This window comes from Sceloporus occidentalis, unplaced genomic scaffold (genome assembly GCF_023333645.1).
Source record: "Sceloporus occidentalis isolate IW3139 unplaced genomic scaffold, rSceOcc1.0.p SCAF_61, whole genome shotgun sequence".
Classification (NCBI taxonomy): Eukaryota; Metazoa; Chordata; class Lepidosauria; order Squamata; family Phrynosomatidae; genus Sceloporus; species Sceloporus occidentalis.
The window spans coordinates 1,492,115-1,512,010 of NW_028317041.1; the positions used below are offsets into that span (position 1 = coordinate 1,492,115).

General features: G+C 38.0%; 2 protein-coding genes across 2 annotated transcripts in view; one reads left to right on the forward strand and one right to left on the reverse strand.

Annotated features, from left to right (window-relative positions):
- LOC149287394 (lipopolysaccharide-responsive and beige-like anchor protein) overlaps nt 1-19,896 on the forward strand; it is a 269,868-nt gene that overhangs the window by 128,670 nt on the left and 121,302 nt on the right. The window lies entirely within an intron of this gene.
- On the reverse strand, nt 2,008-3,087 carry LOC149287395 (protein mab-21-like 2). The gene has a single exon (XM_089492932.1). The coding sequence runs from the start codon at nt 3,085-3,087 to the stop codon at nt 2,008-2,010; it is 1,080 nt and encodes a 359-aa protein (XP_089349058.1).

The window sequence follows — 19,896 nt, forward strand, 5'->3', positions numbered from 1 at the left end:
CTTGTTTGTGTTACTTAACAAGGGGAGTCCAGAGATATAAAGCAATTACTTCCCTTTTGTGTTCTTTTGTGACCACAGATAGATCATAGAAATATATAATCATGTGTTAAAAATCTCTGCTGATAAAATGCTCTGAGAATTGTAATATTTTTTCCCCCATAGCTTCCTGATTAACCTTTTAATTATTAAATTCTATCTTTTTAGAACTATTGGTACTTTGAACTATTCAAATAATCGTGTATTTTCCTTTGTATTTTATATATAATTATAAATATATATTAATATATTTTTTTACGTATATTTTACATTTTATAAAAGGTAACATTAAAATTTTAAATGTTGTGTTTGAAGTCCTATACCAGTATAAGTAACAGAATTAGTCTTTTCTTTTATTTTTAATACACACAATCATTTAAGTATGCAAATTTGAAAATTAGTTCTAGTTTTGATATATTTAAAATCTTTTTCTTTTCTTATTTTTTTTTTTTTTTAGCATTTTTATGGTTCTTTTTTACTTTCATGTTCCAAAAAAAAAAAGATTGTTCAGATATTTCGAATATTGTAAATTATGAACACTGGCTTATTTTTAATTCGGAATTTGTTCAACATTAACCCGCTCTTCTCCACAAAATACAGCATTTATTAGCGACCTAATACAGAAAAATGGAAATTTATCAGTAAAAAAGGTCTACACTTTCATATATAATATATTCTTTTACACCAAGAGCAACTGTATGCAGGACACATAAAAACGCCGTAACAGTTTAAAGTATTTTTTTTTTATTAATATTTTTTCTTCATGGTTCATTGTGTCAGCTGCTGGTCACAGCCTGACCTTGGCACTATAATACATTTAACATCGGTAATATTTTAAGAGAAATTTATACATATAGTTAAATAAATTTTTTGTTCACTTGGTGACAAACATTCAGGCAAAAATAAAAAATAAAAGAAAATTACTACATTTTTATTTAAAAATGTACCTTGAATTTTCTTTTAAGTCCGATTGCTTCTCCTGTGACTTCATTCACATTGTGTGGAAAGAGAGTCCCCCCCCTCTCTTTCTGTGCAACGAAATGTTCCTTTTCATCCCAAATCTTTAGAAAAGTCCACCCTTTGAAGGGTGCTGGAGCTTGGTCCGATCTTAATTCTCATCACACAATTGCAGTTGTGCTGCCCAGATATAAGTAGACTATACAGTTTTCGTTGCCCCCTACAAAAAAAAAACTTGAGGGTCCTAGATTGATTTTGTCAGTACAAGTTCATATTCAGGCAATTAAGAGCAACATAAGTACTGCTGTTTTTAGAGGGTTACTTTTGGTATAAGGGTGAGAAGACGGTTTGGGTAAAAGTTGTGATCAAACCTTGGGAGCGGTCTATGAGGTCAGATTGTAGAAGATAACCTCAGTCAAACTACTTGTTGTCACGGGACAATTAGGATACTCAGAGATAACCAGATATGTCAGATTAGTGACATGGTGTACTAAAACATTGACAGGTAAAGTTTTATAGAAAGGGCAGTGTATTCCAGACTGGGTCTGGTCTCGGTACATTGAGGCAGTGGTTCCAGCCATGCTTTTTGTTCTGAAAGGAGAATAACGCCAACAGCATATTTATAATATTCTATATCGATTTAAGTGGAAAAACCTTTGTTTTGATCACATCATTTTGATAAGCTCCTTATTGATGTCCTGAATTTGTTCTATATGAACGTGCTGTGCAAATTAGTGTGACAGCAAGGGGAATGTGATTGGGGATGTCCTGTGCGGTGGGAGACAGAAGTCCTCTTTAACGTGGAATTTGGACTTCCTTCGAATGCACTGTAAGCTCCCTTTTGCAATGCTTTTTGGCCTGTAGTGGGGCAGGAATTGTCCCTGATCCAGAGTGTCTTTTGGTCTGTAAAAGGGTTCAGTGTTTCATTTCATGGGATGTCGGCCTTCTCCTGCCCATCATCTCTCCCAAGCCTTGTCTTATGTGTCCCTTTTGCCCAGAATGCACCCCTAGTTCTCATAACTTGTCCAGGCTCTTGGGGTTGGTGAGGATCTCCCGTGCCAGCCTCCAGGTCTGCTTGGCTGCGCTTTCTAGCGCCGAATGGGGCTTGCCCTGGAAGAGGTCCAGGTTGGGGAGGAAGTAGTGCGGGCACCTGCGGCATTGCAGGCAGGAGATGAGCTGCAGGAGGATGCCGTTCAGTCGGTCCCCCAAACAGGCTTCGTCCCAGTCGGTCTCCCTGGGGTGCTTCTCGCACTCGTAGAGCAGCAGGGTCTTCATGTGATAGTTGTTCAGGGGCTGCCCTGGCAGCTCCAGGTGTCTGTCCCTCAGGGTCTTCAGAAGGGATAAGCACTTGTTCCTGCAGCCCCCCAGCAGCAAGCGGTTCTCGGCCTCCGCGAACTGCAGCACCCAGGCATCGCTCTCCGCGGAGCTCTGCTTGCCGGTCAGGGAGTAGCACTCTTTGGAGAGCAAGTTGAAACCCTCGGCCTTCACCTCTGCTACCCTGTTGGGCCCCGGCCATGGGATGTGGGGCAGGGGCCACTGAGCCGCGCTGCGGGGCCAGATGCCGGTGCACTTGAAGGCGGGGGTGATCTGCACCACGTAGCGCTCCCGGATGCGAAGCCTCACCTCGCTGGTGTCGGCGATCATCTTCACCACGTCCCGGTAGCTGCACTTGTCCACGGCCTGGGCCACCAACGTCTGGAAACGGGAGCGGATCTTGCGGGCTGAGAGGTAACCGGAGGCCGTGATGAACTCCACCCAGAGGGACATGCTCCTCTTCCTGCCATCACTGAGCTTGAGCACCGCGCAGCCCGGCAGGGAGCCGTCATCCACGAAATTGAAGACCCCCATCTGATTGAGGTAGAGGACCACCTCGAACTCTGTGGGGGATACCACCTCCAGCCCCTCGTACCTGGCGTCTATCTCGGTGAGGGAGCTGATGAAGCGGGGCTCCTGCACCTCCACCTCCTTCAGGACGTCGGACACCACCTTGCACACCTCCCGGATGGTCTTGGCTATGGCAGCCTTCCTGGCCTGGCACCGCTCCGTGTAGTATTTGTTCAGCTGGTAGACCAGCTTGGCCTGGGCGGCGATCATGTTGGGGCACAGGTCCGGGCTGTACACCGGGGGTTCGCAGTACGTTGAGGGATCCAATGCTTTGCCCCTTCTATTGCTACACGCGGGGATCAGTGCCGTAGCCCGGAGGGAGATGCAAGTTTTGGAGGGCGCTAATCACACGTGAGCCTGGGAGTTGTGAATAGCAGTGCTGATGATCTTTGCATAAAATGCCTCCCGAGTCAAGCTCTGGTCCTCCCTGTGGATCAGTGTTGTGACCTCACGTCGGGCGGGCGATCAGTGCAGAGTGTGCATGGGGGTAGAGATGTACTAACCAGCAGCGATAACGGCATCCAAAGCGAAGTCAATGCCGCATCATGAGTGTGAGTTGGCCCCTCTGCATGGGTCTCTTCCCTTTCCTTTTGGAGGGAGGCGTAGCCAGACTTGTGTGCACAGCCAATCCTTAGCTTTGGAAGTTTCCCTTGGTGAGTGTAGCCGTGTTCTAGGTGCACTCCGATGAGTACCAGGCTGGTGCGGGCTGTGGCAGGGGTGGCACCGTCCGCTCACTGCCTGTGGTGTGTGAGCAGTTTGCGTGTACCCGCCTGGCTCTCTAACCGTGTCTCAGGTCTCTTTGCACGAGTTGTTTAGTTTTATGAATGGTCCCAGGGCCCAGGAGGGAGGCGGGGCCTCATCCCTACAATAGAACTCTGAGCTGTCAGCTGTGCAGCCAATCAGAGGCCGCGGCGGTCACACTCGGAGAAACCCTGCACAAACACAGCTCCTACTGCACATAGAACAGCATGGAGACAGCCAGCGACCCGGCCTTCCTCCTCCTCATCACCTGCTTCAGAACCCCCTCACAGCTGTACGTGGTGGCGATCAGCGCAGGCTTTTGGGGTAGAAAGACTGTGGGCAGATGCCCCCTCCTTTTTTCTTTTTTTTTTTTCTTCTTTAATTTCTTAGGTCGCCTGAGTCCAAGTTCAAGTCGCCTGCCTTGGGATGATGTGCGAGGTGTCCGTGGTGGCTGTGTTGAGGGGAGTGGGCTCTGTGTAGCACTAGTGAAAGTGGCGCGGGACCTCTTGGTTAACCTGACAAGAGCACCTTCTGTGAGCGGGGCCTCGGCTGCCAGGAAGGGGTTAACACGTGACCTCCTCTTATTAAACATCTGTTTTCGTTTCCCGTCGTGCTGCTCGCATAAAACATGTCTTCCAGCAAACAAATAAAGCGCAGCACCGAATAACGGGCCGGTGTGTCTGGAGAAGACTGCCCGGGGGCATTCATTTGCCGCTGTCTGCTATAGTCTCAGTACTTTATATTTATATATATATATATATATATATATATATATAATGTTATTGATATATATATATATATATAGATATATAACATTTTCCTGTGAGAAGGGCGGGTATGTTTGTAAATAAAACTATTTATTTAATCAGGAAGTGTGAAAGGGTTGCTGCATATTGTGTATTTTAATCTTAAATCATTTGAATAGCTGTGTGCCGTGATATCATGGGAATGCCGGTATATATGAATGAATAATACAATATAATATATAAATATTTTATATATAGAGAGAGATATATAACTATAATATGAGACGTATGTGTTTGCATGTGCAGTTTAATTAGTTATAATTATATTAAATATTAGTAGCCTAATTTTAGGTGTGTGCCGGACTGTTAAACTGCTGTAATAAAATTAAAATACGTTTACATTTATTTAACCAAAGCCACGAGTGTATAATCGGTTATTGGTATTGTGTTTATATATTTTGTCTGTCTGTTAATTGTGTGTGTATATATGTTGAGATATATATGTATGTGTGTATGTATGTATGTGTATATATAATATATATATATATATATATATATGTGTATATATATATATATATATATATATGTATATGTGTGTATAGTTAACATTTTGTTAATTTAATCCCACAGCCTAATTGCAGGGCACATAATTGTGATAGCAACCCAAGTTAAAAATATTTTTTTCCAAATTTAATCGTACTCTTGAAGCCAAGTTTTTTTTTTAAAAAAAACCACATAAAATCAACAGTTTCTGGGCAAATGTTGAACTTGAATAATTTACAGAAATTAATATAATTCGTAAGAGAGCCCCTGTGCCCAACAGCCTGTCTCTCAGGTGTCTCGGAGTGTATTTAAGTATACGGAATATAAAGCAATCAGCCGCATATGATAAAGTTTTGGATTTGGTTCTGTAATTTAAATGGATTTTTTAAGAGATTTGTTTTGCATGTTTTTGGTCATAAAATGCCAGGATGTACTGTGACGAATATTTTTCTTTTTTTACTTCTACTACTGAATTTAAATAAACATTTAAAAAAACATGGAAATCGGAGTATTTAATGGGGAACAGTGTTCACTTTTTCTTAAAATCCTCATTTGTTACAAGTGATAAAAACTGTGGTGAATATGTGTTATAATTGTGAAAATGTGCTTGTATGTGTGCCTATTATAAAATGCATTTGTAAGACGACAGATCTCGAATATATATATATGTGTGTGTGTGTGTGTTAGGTATATATGCATCTGATCTCGAGATCCGACTTCTTGCATATGCAATATGTATATAATGTTTGTGTGTGTATAAAACACACAAACGTTGGTAAATATATGTATGTTTACGTTTGTGTGTGTGTGTATGTTATATATATATATATATATATATATATATATATATATATATGTGTATATATATATCACACAGACGTTGGTGAGTATCTGTATGTTATTTATGTCTGTGTATGAGTATATACAGTGTATGTTGTGTCCTTGGTGTCCTACTATATAACACCTTTTTGAAGAAGACCTCTCCCGAGTTTCTTATATAAATGTATATATTAATTGTGTGTGAATGTATGCATTCGTTAGGTTTGGCCGTTCGGGTTTCTTTTGTAAATGTCGAATCGCATATATCTGTCACATAGAGCACCTTGTCGCAGGCAGGGAGAAAGCTGTGTGCCCCGGAATGGTGCAGATTGCTCGGCTGGGGTATTAATATTCGGGCATTAGGGCATGTTGCCGGTGGATGCTCAGGCAGGTTTATCTCTGCAGCGGATCTCTGGCCTGCTGTCTGGGGCTTCCTTTTGAATGATGTCTCACCTGGACACAGCTGCTGCGGCATGTATCATGTCTACATACAACATCACAGGGGCCACACAGTAACACCCGACAGCCATCACACGGCTAACCAGAAGCTCTCAATGCATCTTGGTGTATGGTGCAGAGCCTGGATCGGCGACCCGGCAGAGTCCTTTAACTCCGTGCTGGTGCTTTAGGGAGCCAGCTTTGTGAAGTTGGATAATTAACATAAGTGATCGCTCTGCAAATACCGATCCGTGCCACGTCCCTTTCCTCGGCTTTTACACAATTGGATGGGTTAATGACCGTCCAGTGGGTGCATTGGACAGTTAGAAAAACACGCACTTGACGGCTGGAGATCGCAACTTAATGAGTGCTGGGTGAGTGGAGGGGGCTCCTGGCCCCGGATAAATTATCAGGGATGGGGCTGGTACACATGCTGCTCCCGATCGCTGCACCGAGTCCTACAAAGTGAATTTCCCTTTGTGTTAGAACAGGGCTCCCGCTGTTAGAATCCAACACTCCATTCACTTACTTGTTTCTACGTGTTTTCTCTCGTTTTTATATTGTTGCGACCTGTGACATAATTGTTCAGTAATTTCCTATTTTCTGACGGCTGTTTTCCGAATAAGATACATCTTATCCTATCGATACATATTTACTTTAATGTTTAACTGTATTTGCCTCAAAAAAAAAAATCAGAAGCAAAGGCTGATTCTCTTTCTCACACTATCAAATCTTTGACATTCTATCTGGTTGTAATTTTTTTTATTGGTAATTAATACATTCTATCTGGTTGTAATTAATACTAAGTACCTGCTTTTTAAAAAAAAAAAAATAAATAACCATAAGATTTAATTTAACCATTTGCTAAGGTTATTTGAATTTATTAAAAAAAAATTTTTTTTTAGCCAATTATTGATTAGAATCTATGGTTTTCTGAATTTATTTTGAAAAAAGAATTTTTTTTTAAAGAAAAAGTCTTTCTTTTTTCATAGTGAATGAAATTAGCAAATTTGTTGCATTAAATTACTAGGCTTTAGTGAAGGTAGAAGGAATTTTTTTTTTTTTTTCCCCCCCTTTTCTTCAAAACCTTAATTCCTGGCATTCAGCAGCATGTGGGAATCATGCAATAGGGATCAAATGTAATCATTTCTTTGATATGTGGCCTTGTAAATTATAGGATTAAAATACTATTTACTTTTACTGTGATTGGCATTAAAAGAAAAAGCATCCATTGGGGCAGAATTTCACTTTAATGGCCTTTTTACCTAAAAGTGAAATATTTTGCAGATACAATTTAAGGTTTGGAAATATTTTATTCCAGATTTTGTAACAAGGCAGAGCTTAAAAAATCCCCAATCTAAAAAATAATCACGAAGTAGCTTCCATTTACAGAAAGCGGTATGGGAACATAACAAGCGCCCTGTCATTTTCATACATTCCTGCACTGTTGACGAAGCCTGTACTGCTGCTGGGAATGTATGGATTTGAAGAGAACCGACTCGGTAATGCAGTTTTTTTTTCTCTTGGCGGCAAAAAATAACGATTTTGCAAATGTTTTTTAGGCCATGACAGTCTTGATCTAGCGTACAACTCTAGCCATATAACCTGCCTGAATATGTGTCCCTGTTAACCCTTAGGCCACCCCTAATCACTTTTACTAATAAACATAAACCTATGTTTAACGCATATATGTTTATACAAATTCATGTTTTTTGTTTGTTTTTTTTCCCCCCACAGAGTCTGTTTCCTATTATTCTGCATAGATTCTAGCAGGTCCTACTATTTTAAATACAATATAATGGTATTACATACAAAACCCCTGATGTAGCTTAAATCATTTTCTACAAGGGCCCTAAATTTTAAGTGTGCTATATACAAAGATATATATATATATATATATATATATATATATATATATATATATATATATATATATATATATATATATATATACCACCATCGCCCTGACTCTCTTTAAGGTATTGTGTTTACAGAAATCTTTGCTGGTTCTATCAGCATTGTTTAGGTTTTGGTAGAGTCTGGGAGTCTGTGTTCTCCATTTCATCACTTGTCAGACACCATCCTCTGTACTATGCAGAGAGAAACATCATCATATCTGCTTTACCACGCTGTCTGTAACTGATCAAAGGTAGAGCTATCTGGATTATTTATCCAGAATTTTTGCAAAGAACAACAATGCAGATATCGGAATACCTAGCAATGGGAATTGTGTTCTGCTGAGCACAGCCACTTTATTCAATGGATCCATTCTAATCTCTTTTTTTTCCAGGGCTTCAAGATGAACCCTGCAAGTCATTCAATATCATTACTTATATTTTTAGTTCATGCCTGTGAGGGTTTGATGCTCAGCAATTTCTTTTGTAATATATTTGACTTTTGTTTATCTAATTTGTTGTCTTTTCTGCTTTACTTTATAAATGCAAGTCTGCATTTAGCAAACATCTCTTAAGATTTACGTTTGGATTCCAGAAATCACACCCAGGCAGTTTATTTTCTTTTAGGTGCCTTTTAAGTCAGTATTATCTTTTCTCAGTGAGCATGCAAATGCTAGCCTGCCGGCAGCCATCCTTCTTCCTATGGTTAGAGCAGATACAAGATTGAGGTTTTGCCGCAGAGCCTACCCTTCTAGCGACTTTGAAGAAATCTACATGCAAATAAAGCTCAGTTTAGGACTACTGACTTATACAATTGCTTACACAATGCTTTTTTCATTAGTAAATGTTGTCTGCAAAGAGTAATATATATTTACGTCAGCCGAGTTCACTAAGGCATTTTATAATGGTGTATTTTTCAGCTCTTTTCCATCCCCCGTTGCCTATGGGGACCTAGATTTCAAATTACTTACATACCCAATCCATCTCTGTTAGTTACGTCAAAGTTGCTCTAAGAAATTGAAGTTACCTTTTCTGATTAGTTACTATTCACTTTCTATATGTAATCGGGTTTTTTTTTGTGCCTTATTATACCGCCGTTATGTGTCATCTATTGGGCATCCAATATTCTGCAGGGTATATGTATATATATGTGTATATATATAATATATGTATGTGTGTGTGTGTATGTATGTATATATATATATATATGTGTCTTACTTTTTTTTTTTCTCGGAAAATAGGTCACTAACCACATTCTCTGAAGCCCTGTGGTGTTTGCAGTTTAATTTTGTATTTGCATTAGTTGTCGGTTAACTGCACATCGAATTGAAATTCTGTGCATGGATACTTTGGAGGCCCAGAACAATACAATTTAATTTGAGCTTTATTTTTTTCCTTTTACCTTGAGTATTCTATGGTATGATTCCATCATACTGATTCAAAAGTTAAAAAAAGCCCAAATGTTGCTACCTTAGCAGAGCTTTTCTCCTTGATAATGTCTAGACTCCTGCGTTACCGGGTCAGCCAATGAAATGGCTGCATTTTTCAAGTGCTTTAACCTTTCCCGTGCAGAAGCTTGAAGCACTTTATCTGGCCATTGAAGGTCAGTATCCTGAGATTTTTATTCTTGACACGTAAATTGATACTACTTCTGCACTAGAAATGTTACATTTTATATTTTAAATAGGAGGGCATAGAGAAGTTTTTTTTTCTTTCTTTGAAGCTCCATCGAGAAGTGGGGGAAAAAGATGGAATTGGAATTTCTAGCGGTGAAATCTCAAAAATTCCATCAGCAGCGCAGAGTGATTCCACACACACACACACACACACACACACACACACACACACACACACACACACACACACACACACACACACACACACACACACACACACATTGCATTGCAGCATCTCTTTATTGGTTGTTCAAGAATATAAGCCTGGAGACCAGCTTTTATTTAACAAGATTACTCCTTGTGACTAAACAAATATGTTTTAGTAAGTTAAATATCAATTGAAGCATTTCCGTTCTTAATATCAGAATGTAAAACCGCTGCCGGTCTGTTTCTCCTTTTTTTTTCCCATTCTATCTGCTCTTGTTATCTCTGGATCCGTGCAGAGCCTTTCTGATTTTTTGACTGGTTTTGTCTGCAGTAAAGGGCCTGGTTTGGTGGCTTGACATTCACTTCGGGTAGAGTGAAACAAACTTTGATCTATGGCTCTGTCTGTTTTCAGATGATTTGCTTTCTGGATCTGGACACTCTCCATGCCCTTTCACTCCGCTATCAGATAGGCACACAGAATGACTAGAGGTGCTACCAGATGCATAGTTAATCATAATATCAGGCCTACACAAAGCCTGGTTAGGCGTTTTTGTTCCTCAGCTGTTGTTGATCCTGCTGTTATATGGAGCACAAACTTTAACATGCCTCCTTATTTTTGTAAGTGCTGTCCAGACATCATGCCCGCACATTCATTTAGAAACATAGCCTTATTGTGCAGGGTCCTGGCAGAGGGATGCGATCTTCTGATAACCTCTGTCATGTTAGAGTCTCAACAACATCTGAGGAGATACGTATATTTAATTCACCAATTTACCTCGTAGGCGTATCATTTTCCTTGTGTTTCTATCCTTTGCGTATCTTTCTATAATATGTACATAAATACATATCTGAGTGTGTGTTGATAAATATAGCGCAGTAATATTCTGCAGTGATGTACAATGGGTAAACATGACATTGCATAACATAAGAATTTGAGCTTACTGAAATGAAAGGTTAGGAAGAACCTGAAGAACCTGCTCAAATGAGCTTAGAATTTAGGGCAAAAAAAATATATACATTCATATAAATGTATTCATATACATACATACATACATACATACATACGTACATACGTGTATAGATTTGTTGCAGATAGGGTTGCATGACTTATGTGTCAGCGCATATTTAATATAATTTCATATTTTCATCATCATAGGGTATGGATTGTGATGAATTATAATTTCTACATGTTTGAATATCGGATAGTTGTATTTGCTACATACAATGAAATCACATTGCTTGATCTCCTAAAACGTTAATGCAACTATTTTTAATTTAGAGGAGGCGTGCAGATCCTATATGGTAATTAAGTAAAGTTCCATAGAAAAAAGTGTTTGTGTGCTTTTGTTCCATGGAACCCAGTTAAGACCCTTAATTCATTGCCTGCGAGAGGTAGTTATTAAAAGACTTCTTGGTAATGTTTTGCTATTAAAGACCTTATTATGCAGATATGGAGTACAGTTGGCATTGTCCTACTGATAGGCACGTTCCTTGGACAGCAGGTTTAGATTACTCAGCCATTGGTGAATCTCCCTTTATCTGGCTTGGCTTTGGAATTTACTGCGAGGGCAGCTCGTGAGTTCTTGAGCTGTGTGTTCCAGGGCTTGCCCCGACAGATAACACTATTGCCGGCGTGAAAGTGCAATGCAAATTATGACAGTTACAACTTTCTGTTTTGTTTAACTTGTCAGTGGATTTCCTGGCTCAGAGCCCATTGTGTGCCGTTACCAGCAAAGCCCATATTCACCCTAAACTCAAAGGTCACGTTTATACAGGCAGCTTTAGGCAGGGCCTAATTGATGAGGAGGGCAGAGACGGAATTTACTGTTCTGCTAGCTAGTTTTTTATGGCTGTCCTGAAAGCATTAGGCAGTCAAAGCCCTTTTCTCATGTAAAGGCTGACCCTAGACAGAAGCTGGCAATCAAAGGAAGCAGTCACAGGAACCAGTGCAAGCAGGCTATTGATTTTTCCTTTAGGTCTAAGTAGCTTACTGGATGGGTAATGGGTGACAGAGGCAGCTATGCTGTTATTGATGAGCACTGGAACCGTGGTGACATATAAGACTCATACTTCCTTCAGCATTGACATTATTCCGCTAAAGGTGCTTAATAAATCAGGGGCCCTTCCAGCCAAGCAGCTGGAAGAGAACTTGGATCACTGATTTACACCGAAATAAATCGTGGCTTAGAAAGGGTTAAATGTGCTCATATTAATGCCTGTATATTGTCTTACTTGTACCTGTTCTTAACTTGCAGCCATTTTTATACTAGGCAGAAATAAGACTGTCCAAAATGGGAGCACAATAACATAAAGGAAAAAAAAGGAAAAATCAAAATAGTGTGATATTGTCAGATGTGTGACTACAAGTGTAAAATGTGTAAGTTCCACTCACACTTTGAGTAGAAATATCAGGCCCTAGTGATTCTTTAAAAGGTTCTTTTTTTTCTTCACAAAAATCTAAAATGGTGAAACAGACCGCAATGGTGAAAGTACCTCTGCAATAGGAGACACAATAAAGAGATGCACTTACAATTTGGGTTACGCACAAAGGCAATAACCCTGTAGAACAGTTCCAAAATGTCTTGGTCCACTGCTGGTCCGGTACAAAGAGTTTAAAAAAGATTAAAACGTTTGAATAAACTTTAATGTACTTTTCTTCAAATCACACAAGGACATCTTCCAAGCCATGTACAATTTTAAGTATTTAAATTATAGGCCGGCAAACGGAAGATGAATGCCACAGTCGGTCCTGCGCTATTGATCTAATCTCATATCATCCACGTATTAAATGCACAACGAAGACTCAGATTGTTCAGTAATGTAATGTAAATCTGACACCAGTGAAGTGCCTGCCAGAAATCTTTAAGGAGAAGTCCATCTAATACTAATTGTATTGATAAAACCTGGCTGTTTCAGCAGTGCAGCGAACATGGAACAAGTGTGTCTTTGTGTAATGCGTTGACTTATTAAAGTGTATGTAACGCATAACACCTCTAGGACTAGTAAACAAACTAGCGTGACGATTGTATCACTAGTATGATGCATTTTCCACTGTTTCCTTTTGTATCTTTTCGGAATTAGAACATAAACAATATAAAAAAAAATATATATATATCATTTGTATAAATAACACATTTGTGACATTGAGAAATGTAAAGATTAATTCATAATGTCTGTTATATGAATGAAATTACTTATTTCCCTAATATTACCTATTATGTATTTTAGTATGCAGCATATTTTTATTTTATTATTGTCTTGTATTTATATAGTGCCAAAACTTTACGCAGCACTTACAATACGTATATTGAAGAAGAATGACGGACTAACACAACCCGATGCATTATATATATATATCACACTATATGCTATATTATATAGTATACATATCACTTATTCAGGATGTGAGTGGCGCACTGTGCGTTAGAATGAGCTCCTGCAGCCGTACTTGTAGCACATTGTGCCGATGAGAAACAGCAGCAGCTCTCTGCCTATTTGAAATATAGGAGTGCAATTAAAGATGTTTGTGCTCCGCATAAACACAGCATGTATAAATAGTTGGGAGAAGGTTAAGTTACCGTTGAATGCTTTGGTTTTAACTTCACCATGTTGCTCTGCATTTAATCAGCGTACGCTGCCACAGCAGAGCACCAAAACACACCACCACTCCTAATCCACTTTTAATTCCCGGTTTCCTTTTTGCTGATTTCCATGGTTGGAATAAGAGACTATAAAAATGGTTCTGTTGTATTCCTTGTATTCGTGTTTATGAAGAACAATAATTAAATAATAAAAAAAAAAAAGCCTGGGGACTTAGGCCTGCTATAGTTACCACCAATAACATTCCTTAGGTTAATTAGCATTTATTATTATGGAGGTATAATAAAAAATAAAAGGGAAAACATTTATAGATAACCATTTTTCAGAGTTATGACTTGTTTTGGCATTTAAATAGCGCTGGAACAATTTTTCCATTCCCCCCCCCCCCCCACTTTTCTTTTATATATAAAAGTATAGACTCTGTAAAACAGAAATTGTAACGCATTTAACATGTATCAAAACCAGGTATGTTGGAGAACAGTAAAATTAAATCCAAGCTTTGTTTATACTGTGTGTTTCGATTGTGTATATGTAGACTTTTATAGCAACTTTATATGAAATTGTTAGCCAGCAAATTACAGTAAAATAGAAATGTGAAATCTTTTCATAGACTAAGCAGTTTCCGGAAACATTAATCTATATAATGTTAAACTTGTGTGCATGCAGAATAATAAGAGAAAACCGAACAGTAATGTTAATATACAGATAAAAAAAAAAAATGCAATTTGTTATAAATTTTTTTTATTTACATTTCTTCCATAGTTACCTTTTTAGTTAAAATATTGTGAATGCACCACGTGAGTGCTTTTGATTGAGACGAAAAAAAATCTTTAAACAACCTGAAATGAAACAGGAGACTGCGTGTTTTGAAAAACTTCCTGAAATAACTCCTTTCCTTGGTATCTTGTTTAACATTGTTTTTGATGTTAGGCAGAGCAGGAGACTGGTGATTTCTTAAACATTTTTTTAACAGAGGCCGGTTAGATGATTCACCTCGACCCTTAAGACCTATTTCTTATAGAAAGCTATCCCCCCCACCCCCATTTATGTAAATGTATATTTCATTTTATACAATGGATGTTTTGTATAAAACCTGTAAATACTCGTAACTTTCTACATAGATTTGCATATACACACCATTAGTACTGTTCTGATAAATTTTAAATATTTGATTTATCTGTGTTTTTATCTCATTCCATAGAAGAATTTTTTTTTCTCTTCAAAACAAGACCAAAATTCACGCTGTTTAAAACACGCAACTAAACTTAAGTTGTCTGTAATATTAAGGACTATGTGTAGTAAAAGTAAATAAAATTGAATGTAAAATGGTTGGGAATTTGGGATTGGATCACCCTGGTTGGTAATTAATTCAACAGCTGTTATTTGCATTTTCTATTTATACACATGGTCTAGTTCTTTCTAGTGATTTCTTTGTGGTTGTTGCAAGGTGTAGTAATTAATTTGGTGGCTTCTTGGCAGAAATGTTAGTGGTCTAAGACATGGTTATTTACCCCACCACCACTACCAATGTCCAACTAAAACCATTTTGTACGGATGGGATTGTTTCACATGCAAATCTGCTAACAGAATAAGGGTGAAAACAGAATGCATAGTGTAGGAGAGGACTAGATCGTTAACTGCCCCCCCTTCCCAAAATATACTATTGCTTATGTCTTATATGGGCTAAAAACACACTTAAAAGGCTAATACAGGTATGGGAAGTTTATGGCACAGAAATTGCAGAACTCGCATGCAAAAATTTCAGCGTCTTTTTTTTATTATTTTTTTTATTTACCTAAAATACCGGCTTTGTTTCTTCTAAATATTTACCTGCATGATTAGCAGTGCTTAATAAGAGCTACTTTACTGTGTACGGGGACTGATGGGAGAATTATGTATCAAACTCAATACCTAGTATGAATGTGTGTTTCTTAGATGGTGCCCATTAGAGATTTGGAGCAAACATAACAAATAAGCTGTTCTTATCCTGGAATAATGTAAAGAGTCTGACATTTTATGGTATGTTTTGTGTTTCCAGATTTCCAAAATGTCTGGCCTATAGATATAATATAATTGTGAATTATGCTCTTATGCTGTATAAGCCAAGGTGAAGTAAAGGTTATACATTGTTTTCCCCTATATTTCCATTACCGCAGAAGACTCCTCCGCCACGGTATCCAACAGAACTGTCTGCTGGGGCGCAATAGGCTACCTTTCTGATTTTATTTATAACTGTGATATTTTTACTTTTAAACAGAAGGTGATATCTGTGCAGGATAACTTTTACTACCATTTACTTTTCTAACCGTACAAAAAAAATAAAAATGGAAAGGTTAACTATATGTCATGTGCAATGCTATACGCAGGTGCTATGAAAATGCCCCCCCCCCCCAAACTAACAAACTTAGTTGGCAGCATAATTGGCATTTAAGTTCCAGAAGTGTACAACACATAATTTTGTGTAGCAAAATTAACAAAAAATGCGTTACAGGTATGTGGGTATATACATGACTACAAACGTACAAAGCACACATACAGAACAGATATCTCTTGATCTTGCTGTATAGACTGTCCGAATGAAGGTTCTTGAAAGGCCAACGGATAACGAATAATGCTGCATTTGAATTGATTTGCTTTTTATATGCGAGTCACACAGACATTTCTTTATTTTAGGAGGTAATAATTTTATCCTGAAACGGCTCTGATGGAATGTTACCTAAACCCTGCTTGTAGCATAGACGCTGCTGTCGGGGAACTATTAACGTTTTATGTATTACCTTTCATTTATTTATTTATTAAAATACTTTCTCTAACATTATAACATCTGCATGTATGTGTGATACAGAATGGGCTGCCTGCCTACTCTCACCTTGGCTGGGTAGATTGTCTTTCTTCCCTAATAAAGCCGCCGCACCAAAATTAAAACAACTGTTCTATTACGAACATAAAAGCAGATTCCGTGGAAAGGTGACAAATTAAAATTTCATGAAAGGAAACCCTAATCAGCAGTGACAGTGTAAGAGAAAGATGATTGCCACTTGGTCATTGTGCAGAAGCACTTACTGTGTATTTGGTGTCAGAGCTCCTGTTAATGATGACTAATGTCTTTCTCCGAACAAGTGCCCTCTCCTGCTGCTGTACCGGCAGACAGCACACGGGGGACGTGGCTGCAAGAACAGCCAGGGATTGCTGAATTACACTCAGCGTTTGTCTTTATAGCTCGCTATTCAGTTTATGAAAACCACGTTCCCTTCCAACTCATCAGAAACCCTGCAAAACTGTGACTATAAAGACGGAAAGGTGTGTTTGTGTGTGTGTAAAAATAAAATAATAAAAAAATACATATTTTAATGTGTATTTATACATAGTTGTGGAAGATTATACTTTTTATGTTGTATATAGAATCTAACATTGGTGTGGGTTACTGTGCCTTTTGCATGTATGTTCCATGTATGCGTTACTCCTTTTATAGAGTTTATTCAGCATCCAGAACATCTAAGCGTGCTCCAGTTATTATACACTTTCCAGAAATGTGCAGAATGAATAGTGGATATTTTGTAGTACAGATTAACTATCCTAAATACCGAGCATTTTCAGGAAAACCCTTTCAGCATGCGTGTATCTGCCTGTTTTTTTTGCCAAAGTGAGTCTTTTTGGGGTGAGTGTCTCGGTTGCCTGTCACTTATATTTTCTCCTGCATCTTATTGATGTGACACGTCTGGAAGACCATGAGAACAAAGATGTCATTCCAGGCAGACAATACTAATTACATTGTGAATTTTTTTTTGGCATCACTTATGCTTGCGTGGGACAGGCAAGTCCAATCCAGAAATGGACCAGGTCTCATAAGCATTTTTCTACTATATCTGACTTAAAATCCACTTAACCCACCCTCTTGTTTCCCTCCTAACAAATTGTGATTTTTATTTTTTTTTTCTCATAAATATCTAAATGACTTGTTCTTATATATTTTTTTTTTATCTGGTCTTGTTCTAATTTTTAAGATTTCCTCGAACAGGATTTTTGTGGCGTACTTCTTGACATTCCCCAGGACTTTTCTGCACATGCCGAAAGGGGTGAATGGGTTAATCTGGGGTTAGCGCCAGGCTAAAAGGTTGGGAAATAGAATCTCCAATAATGTTTGCTGCAGATGCTGATCTAGCAGATACAGGAGCAGCTTTATTAGAGATGTATGAGATAGAGCTGCAGTCTCCGCCGTGCAGTTATAGTAATTATGACTAATGAACCGTCCAGTGTGGATAAAATGGCATGCCCACGGGGACTGTGTCCACTCAGTTGTGACTTATGCAAGCAGAACAAAATATTTGAAGCTGCTCTAGATTCTGCTATTCGGCAGTGTGTTTATATGTAAGGCATAATATATTTGGTGAAAAGAAATCTTATTTTTGTATAGCACAGTATGCTGCATTACTTCCATGAACCACAAGAAGGAATAGAGACAAAGGAAACAGCAGTTGTCATCAAAGTGCTAATTTCAATAATAGATAAATGCAGGGGCAAATTACAAAAATGCATGCTTTGCCTGCCAGTTTTATTATAAAGTTAATCCAGTTAATAAGACAATGTGTCTGTGTATATGTTTAGTTATGTTACATTTATGTATAAAGCTCCAGGAAATTATACAGTGCTATTAAAATAGGGGAACAGGGAAAGTGAACAATAACATTTAGATTGACAGTATACAATTTGACCAAAAGACTAACGCACCTTCAGACATATTGATACAGAATAGAAGAGGGTCCTGCAGTAATGTATGTGTATATGTGTATATGTGTGTGTATATATATATATATATATATATATATATATATATATATATATATATATATATATATATATATATATATATATATATATATATATATATATATATATATATATATATTATACTTGCCAGCATCCTAAACGGGATGTGAAACTGAGATCCTCACCAGGTTGTCACATTGGCCATTGATGCACAGTGTTAATTGTTTGATTTCACGGTAGCTTAGGACTCCTGATGCCACAGCAATGTTAAGACTCTCTAGGGCAGCGTTTGACACCTGCTCTAAAAGATACCCAATGCCTCAGACCCATGAGAAGGTACTAAATACCACTTCACAACCCCTCCACAAAGTAAAGAGATCGCATCCCCACTCAGAGATCAGTGTTCCCATGTTTTGCTGTACTTTAAAAAAAAAAAAAAAAGTTTATATTAAAAATGAATACAAAATAAACCACAATTAAATGTATTTTTTAAATAAAAACATTAACTCCTTAATGACAAAGCCCGTACATGTTTAGGATTTAGGAGCCGCCCATCATCCTTAAGGGGTTAAGAATATCATATAATAGCCAAATCTGTTGTATAAAATATATTATACCTATTAAAGTTATGCAGTAATATGTTTTAGAAAAAAGGCTTGTACCAAATATAGTGATTAAGTACGATTTTTTGGGGGGTTCATGTAATTTATGTTTTAAAAATAAGTTGCATTGCTTATCTTCTATAGAACATATTTTGCTATTCTGCATAGCAAATCCCAATCTTTGCTGCTGCCATTTATGGTGAATTAACATACTGTTTTTCGTTGGCGAAAAGAGATGGTTTTAAGATTTATCTCTCACCTTCACGTCCGTAGCTGCAGGAATGTTCCGTAATTCTTTGAAATGTAAACCCACTGCTTCAAGGAAATCTACAGTTCAGTCGCACTGTGGTGTCACATTGTAGTAAAAACAACAACAAGAATACATGTCAAAAATACCCTACTGTAGGATTTATTTGCTTTACGGTTTCTGCCGCAAGCAGCAGCTCATTTTTTCGTATGCATTTTAAGTTGAACAAAACTTGAGAAAATGTCATGCATACGTTGCTGCTTTCCTTTTTGTTGTTGTTGAAAGTTTGCTTTTAGGAATTCCCATATCGGGAAGTGCTTACCCCCCAAGCTTCCAACAACCACTTTGCAGAGGCTCGCTTTTCTGGGAATGATATAAATATATCAAATTATAAAATGCAACTGCCCAGGAAGTCTGGAAATTCAATTGAAGCAGAATCTATTTGTTTAACATTGCAATTCAAGCTGCAATGCCTAGACCCAATTTATTGAAGCCTTCCTCTTGCTAGCTTACAGTGTTGGTTTAGGCTTCATATCGGTTTAATTTGCGCTAACCAGGAACCACAAACCTTGTCTACTTTAACCTTTTGAACTTGGTTCTTAAGCTTGTACATGTAGCCTCTTTTTGTTATACTGAAATGTATGTTTATATCTGTATATGATGTCTATGCACCCTGGTGTGACAGTACACAATACAAGTTGTTTATGTTCTTCATACTAGCAAGGGGAAGCTGCCATGAGATATTGTAAAACATTTGCTTTAGTAAGCCAGCATACACACCTTAGTGGCTTGCACCCC

What these genes read in the sequence shown, in the direction of transcription:
- LOC149287395 (XM_089492932.1), bottom strand. Translation starts at nt 3,087, where the DNA reads ATGATCGCCGCCCAGGCCAAGCTGGTCTACCAGCTGAACAAATACTAC.